General features: G+C 41.3%; 1 protein-coding gene across 1 annotated transcript in view; it reads right to left on the bottom strand.

Moving 5' to 3' along the window:
• The window catches only part of oca2 (oculocutaneous albinism II), an 84,252-nt gene extending 79,384 nt beyond the window's left edge, over positions 1-4,868 (bottom strand). The window contains exons 1-2 of the mRNA XM_050054592.1: positions 4,665-4,868; positions 1,794-2,045 (exon numbers count right to left, since the gene is read on the bottom strand). Coding sequence (XP_049910549.1) covers positions 1,794-2,035 — 242 coding nt within the window. The 5' untranslated portion in view covers positions 2,036-2,045; positions 4,665-4,868. The remainder of the gene's footprint in view (positions 1-1,793; positions 2,046-4,664) is intronic.
• Between the last annotated feature and the right edge of the window lie 1,273 nt (positions 4,869-6,141).

The following is a 6,141-nucleotide window of genomic DNA, read 5'->3' as shown; positions in this document are numbered from 1 at the left end:
TAATCACGGAAACTGTCAGTGTGTCATTCTGTCAGTCAGTCATTCTGTCTGTCCCACATTTTTCTACTCACTGACGTGGTCAATCTATGTGAAACTGCACATAGGCATTGAGGATTGGCATAGGTAGAAGGTGACAAAGCTACCAATGGGTATGGACTAGTTCACATTATTTGTGGGTAAAAAGGTCAAAAACGTCACAGTGAAACGCAAATTGTGACTGGGGGATGCAGGTGTGTCATTCCTGTTATTATAACCTGCAAAGCTGAAGATTATAAACTGTAGACCGGGGTGAGTGTGTGATGCTATAATGTAACAAGTGTCTTTTAACAGTAACTTTAGGCAACACTGTTAACCACTAACTTAAGAGCTACAGCTCCCACACACATTTTCTTCTGATGAAGAGGAAATATTCTGTATGATCTTGGACATCTGATACAACCATCAGTTTATCTTAAGAAAGATTCTGCATCAAAAATGCCTGCTATTATTATATAAATGTCTCATGTCCAATTCTTTTTTTTAAAAAAAAGTCAAGCAAACAGTCTTTTTAGGTAACTTTTAAGTCTAATAATTTTGGCCCAAACACGTCCATCACACTGAGATCCTTTTATTCCTGTGTTCAAACATTTAAAAAGTGCCAGACAGACATCCTGACAGCTACCACCACTGCAGCATTCTTTTTATCGAGGTATGAGCTAATTGGCCAGAAAAATATTGTCAACATGTCAGATGCAATCATGTTCAAATTTTTAACAGCAGCAGCTCCCTCACAGCTTTTATTACTGTAAACTCGATGAAGCAGGTGAACAGGTTTCACTCCTTATATCCTCTGTCCAAACTCATTCACCATGTCTGCTTATTCAGCCATCATCTGTCCACTTTATGAACATATGTGGTGATGGTATTTGGTTTAGTTTCAGATTTTTTGTTGTTGCCTCTTTAGTATTTATGATTGATATGTCTAATTATTGAAGCCATATCTGACGCACTGTGTGTGCCCTGCAATCACATCTACCAGATTAATCTGTGTTTTTGGCCGTCATGTTTTATTACAGCGCCTTATGGTCACTCCAGGCATTAAAGAGTATTCGTGAAAATCACTGCAAACACTATAAATCCGCCCCACCACAGGCCAATGCAGGATACACATATGCATCAGCTGTAGTATGCTCTTCATCACGTGCAACTTTGACTTAGTTCATGAAGCAAAAAATTCCCCAGTTTAATCCCAGTAACGTCACAGCCACAGGCTTGAGATTAGCAACCCCCTGAGTGACTGAGATACACACCCACAGTCACACACACTCAAGTCTGTGTGTGTGAATGATCATACTTTATAAGAAAATGACTGTTTTTTCCACGTATGTTCATCCTTCCCCTGGAAGCTTTAACTGACAGGGTGTGTGTCATGTGCCTCTGCACGTGTGGTTTAAATTGTTGAACTGTTGTTATGTCTGTCCTCCAGGAAACCCAGTGAGAAGAGAGAATGAGTGCTGAACTCTCTGTTAACTAGAGCGCAAGGATAACTTGTAGTAACTAGTACATGAACCCTTAACCAAGTGTTCATGTAGGGCTTTAAACATAAACTTAAAACCTGCATTAACTAGATTTTGTGTTTTTGGCTTAAAGGTTTCCACTTAGCTCATCGATTGACACAGTCCACTGACAATGAGCTCAACTGGTTAGAGCCTTTCCCTCCAATAATGCTTGTAAATAGAATATAATGATAAAACTCCAAGAGTGACATGTCTTGTTAATAAATGGGAGAGCAGAAACACTTTCAGCAGACATACCCGTCCTCTTGTCGCACAGGGACAAAGCCCTCAGTGTGGATGACGCACTGTCCTGAGGGCAGAACTGCAGACTGCTGCATCTTCTGGGTTTCTCTCCTCTCTGAGATGCCCTGCAGAAGGCGCAGCTCCCCAAAGTTCCCCGCGACGGCCTGTGGTGACCTCAGGCTGCTCCTGCCTGGATGGCCCTGGGCTGACGCCTGAGACATCTCAATCTCCAGGTTGTTTTTGTTCTCCAAATACATGGTGAGGCTGCTGGAGGGTAGGAGGAAGCAGAGTTTTGATTCAGTATCAAAACTGTCAAATTAAAAATTTAAACCTGCAAATATTGACTTTTTTGGCCATTTGGGGGCAGCAAAAACAAATACAAGTTCAGTTTATATGGCTAACAGGTTAGTTAACAGTTACTTGTTTACAAATTCAGCAGTAATGGAGCAGCATTGGTATTTATTTATTGTAGTGTTTCTGACCACCTGGGAAACGTTAGTCTAATAATGACTCACTTTTGGTCTCCACCGACTCCACCAGAAAATGATCCATGGATGTATTAAGACAACTGGATACAACCTTGGAGGCAGGGCCCCGCCCATTCCTATGAAAGTTGCACAGTGGCGCATGAAGCCAAAAAAGTGACTTCCCAGCTAAAAAATTACCCAGTTCTTCTGCATTATTGGGCCCACAGTGCAAGCACCAGAAAGCACTCCGTCATGTTTTTTCTACTGGAAGGGCACCCAGGGGGGCATTTTACCTTGTTTTCTCCATGAAAGGGCACCCTAGACGGCACTTTTTCACATTTTCTCCACTGGAGGGACACCATAGAGGGCACTCCATGATGTTTTCTCCACTGGAGGGACACCGTAGAGGGCACTCCATCATGTTTATTCCACTGGAGGGACACCATAGAGGGCAATCCATGATGTTTTCTCCACTGGAGGGACACCATAGAGGGCACTCCATGATGTTTTCTCCACTGGAGTTTTCTCCACTGGAGGGACACCATAGAGGGCACTCCATGATGTTTTCTCCACTGGAGGGACACCGCAGAGGGCACTCCATCATGTTTTCTCCACTGGAGGGGCACTTCAGAGGGCACTTTATCACACCTTCTCCACAGGAAAGGCAACAAAAGAGGGGACTTTATGATATTTTCTCCATTAGAAAGACACCGTAGAGGGCACTCCATCACATTTTCTCCACTAGAGGGTCACTTCAGATGGCAATCATCACATTTCCTCCATTGGAGGGGCACCCTGGAGGGGATTTTACCTCATTTTGATCACTGAAAAGGCACCCTATTGAGCATTTTTATCATGTTTTCTCCACTAAAAATTGCACCCTCCAGGGCACTTTATAACATTTTCTCCACTGAAAGGGCACCCTGGAGGGCATTTTACTGTGTTTTCTCCACTGAAAGGGTACCCTGGAGGGCACTTTATAACATTTTCTCCACTGAAAGGGCACCCTGGAGGGCACGTTATAACATTTTCTCCACTGAAAGGGCACCCTGGAGGGCATTTTACTGTGTTTTCTCCACTGAAAGGGCACCCTGGAGGGCACTTTATAACATTTTCTGCACCGGAGGGGCCCCCAGGGGGGAACTTGCACGTCGGCTCACTGTAGAGGGCACATTATCACGTTGTCACTGGAGGGTCACTTTTAAATGTATACAGTCTGTGGTGTCAAGTCAGCCGTGGTCATGCTTCAATAATCCAGAGGGAAGCCAACACGCATTAGAACAGCTGAATGACTCACAACGTCCATAAAGCACAGCATGAGGTCAGTGGATGAGGTCCACTACAGCAGACATGGTCCTCGACAGCACAAAGGCTGCATGAATTTCGATGGGATTATTGCTCACATGAAAGGGAGCACAGACTCACGTGTGACATTTGCGACCTGTGTGACAATACCTCTTTGAAGAGTAAGACTACAGTCCTGTAAGGAGGCGGCACAGGGTCGAAGAACTGATCCTTTGAATGACAGGAATATTTCCAGGAAAGAACATAACATCACTACAAGCAACACCTTTCACATTACACATATTGATTTGATCCATTGATAATACAAAAATGTTGATTATAGCAGCTTTAACGTTTAAAGTTGCACCATAGATTTTACATTACAATCCATTTACACCTATTTCTTTTTTACAGACACAAAAAACAACTTAAGTTTTGTTATTCAATGATGCACAATTCATTCTCAAATTGAACCAATTTTTTCCATTCAAAACAAATGCTGGCTGGTGTTTTGTTATGCCTCACGTAATACCCTTATCCAATGCTTGTGATGTGCCTCGTCAGAGAGAAGAATGATCCTTTTTATATGATTTCCTGTCTGTGGGCTGTGTTTGGCAACAAAGACAAACTGCTTTCTTTATTTTTCCACCCTCGTTCACAGCAGTTAATGATTGAAGATGAATATCTTTTAACAAGAGTGTTGAGAATTACACAAAAGCGCACCTAGAGGAGGTAATGACTGCAACTGTGCACAAGACTGTAACACAAGGATTATGTGTGATTATAGCTGTTTGCCACATTTGCACATTTGTTATTTTTCTGTCTTTTAATTTTCATTATCAGGTGAATAAAAATACAAAACATAAAATACAGTGTTCATTCACCGCACAGCCATTTACATATTAGAGGGATGAAAGGGATTTTTGCAAAGCCTTTGTGGTACTATACTGTACCGCAGTATTAGGACATAATGCTTAAACCCCTCAAAACAAAGCCCACTAGTGTAATACAGTGGAGTAAATCCACCATACACAGAATGCAAAGGAACTGAAGCAAATTTAAACTACTAACTTAAAATTAAATTCAAATTTTTATTTTGGCGGCCGCAAGTGAGAGACAGAAATGAAAGACTTACCTTTAATGATTAAGTTGTTTTAGATGATGATGATAAGGATGATGAAGACACGGACAATGATGATGACAGAAGTGGTACTGATGATAAAGTTTGTGATGTTCAACAATGAACATCCAACAGCAAAGTTACGAGTAATTCACGCTGATAATCCTGCAGAAAATGGTGATAATGTATGATAGATGCTGGGGTTATTCTGCTTTTTGCTGTTATATTTAAGCACAGCGGTGGAAGATGAGAGAGGCTGAGGTGTTTCTTCTCCTCTCCTGTGCTCCCCAGCAAAGGAGTTAAGCGGTCTGGGTCTGAGAGGCTGAGGAGAAGAGGGGGGAGTGGCACAATTTGCTCTCCACTAATAGCAGAAAACTTTCCCATTCAATCACTCTCCCCTTTTTACAAACAAACTCCACACACTGCTTAGCCGCCTCCCCCACCATCCACACTCCCTGCACTCCAAATTCACCGGTCAAAAACAAAAGTTGAAGTTAATAAATACATTTTTTGTCCTAAATTGAAGCAAAATTTAACATTTGAAATAATTTAATAAAAATGTTGCACATATGTCAAGTCATGAAAGCATCCCAATCTTGTACAGATGACTCAAAACTTGATATTCATGCTTATTCAGATTTGTTATTTTGTGACTTTATAATCAATTTTTTTTGTGATCTGAGAGTTTTCTGGGAGGGTGAGCTGTCAAGTATGAACCACTGAGCCTAACTCACTGTAACAGCCTGAGCAAACTCCTCAGATTTAAGGTGTAGAAAGGTCAGACAGGTCAGAGACAGAGGGGCTTCAAGTAAAACTTAAATCCCAAGGCTGCAAGTGCAAAAAAAGAACGCTCTTTTTTCATTGCTTTTTTGTATTCCTTCTCTTAATGATTATTTATCGCTGTTGTCTTATTTCATGTGTATAGTATGCATTTCATACTTCTCCAGAATTCATTTTAGGTCTTTTTTAAATAAAATTCTACAAGTCGTGCAAATTTGATTCTTCATCTTCTGGCGTAAGTTTTATGTTCCTAAATAGCTTTAAAATGTTTCTAAATTATGATGAAAATTTAGCAGTCTTTGTGCAAGTGTAGGTTCAGTGTTGGGTGTTTGTGTGTTTGTCTGTGGGGCAGGGGAGCAGCAGAGCCAGTTAAGCCAAACTTAAAGAGGGTCACAGGGTCAGAGGTGAAGCTTTAAAAAAATGTGTTAAAACTGTGTGATTAAATGCACCAGTGCACTGCCTGAAAAGCGGTCTCACTGGGGGTAGACGTGATGTCCTGAGGTTGAAAGTGATAAAGAGTCAAAGAGGATGAGCATGAATTTGATACTTTTTCAAAATGTACCCATATTTATATGTTGATGTATCAGCACCAAAAATGTTTTCATTTCATAAAATAATGAGGAAACAAAAGAACGAAGGGTGTAGATTTCAGGGCAGGGGACACCTCCCCCTCAGTGTTTAGAACATGTGCATTTGTCCTTGAGTTCTCAAC

Source organism: Epinephelus moara, chromosome 10, assembly GCF_006386435.1.
Source record: "Epinephelus moara isolate mb chromosome 10, YSFRI_EMoa_1.0, whole genome shotgun sequence".
In the NCBI taxonomy this organism is placed as follows: Eukaryota; Metazoa; Chordata; class Actinopteri; order Perciformes; family Serranidae; genus Epinephelus; species Epinephelus moara.
This window is presented reverse-complemented; position numbering and strand designations above follow the sequence as displayed.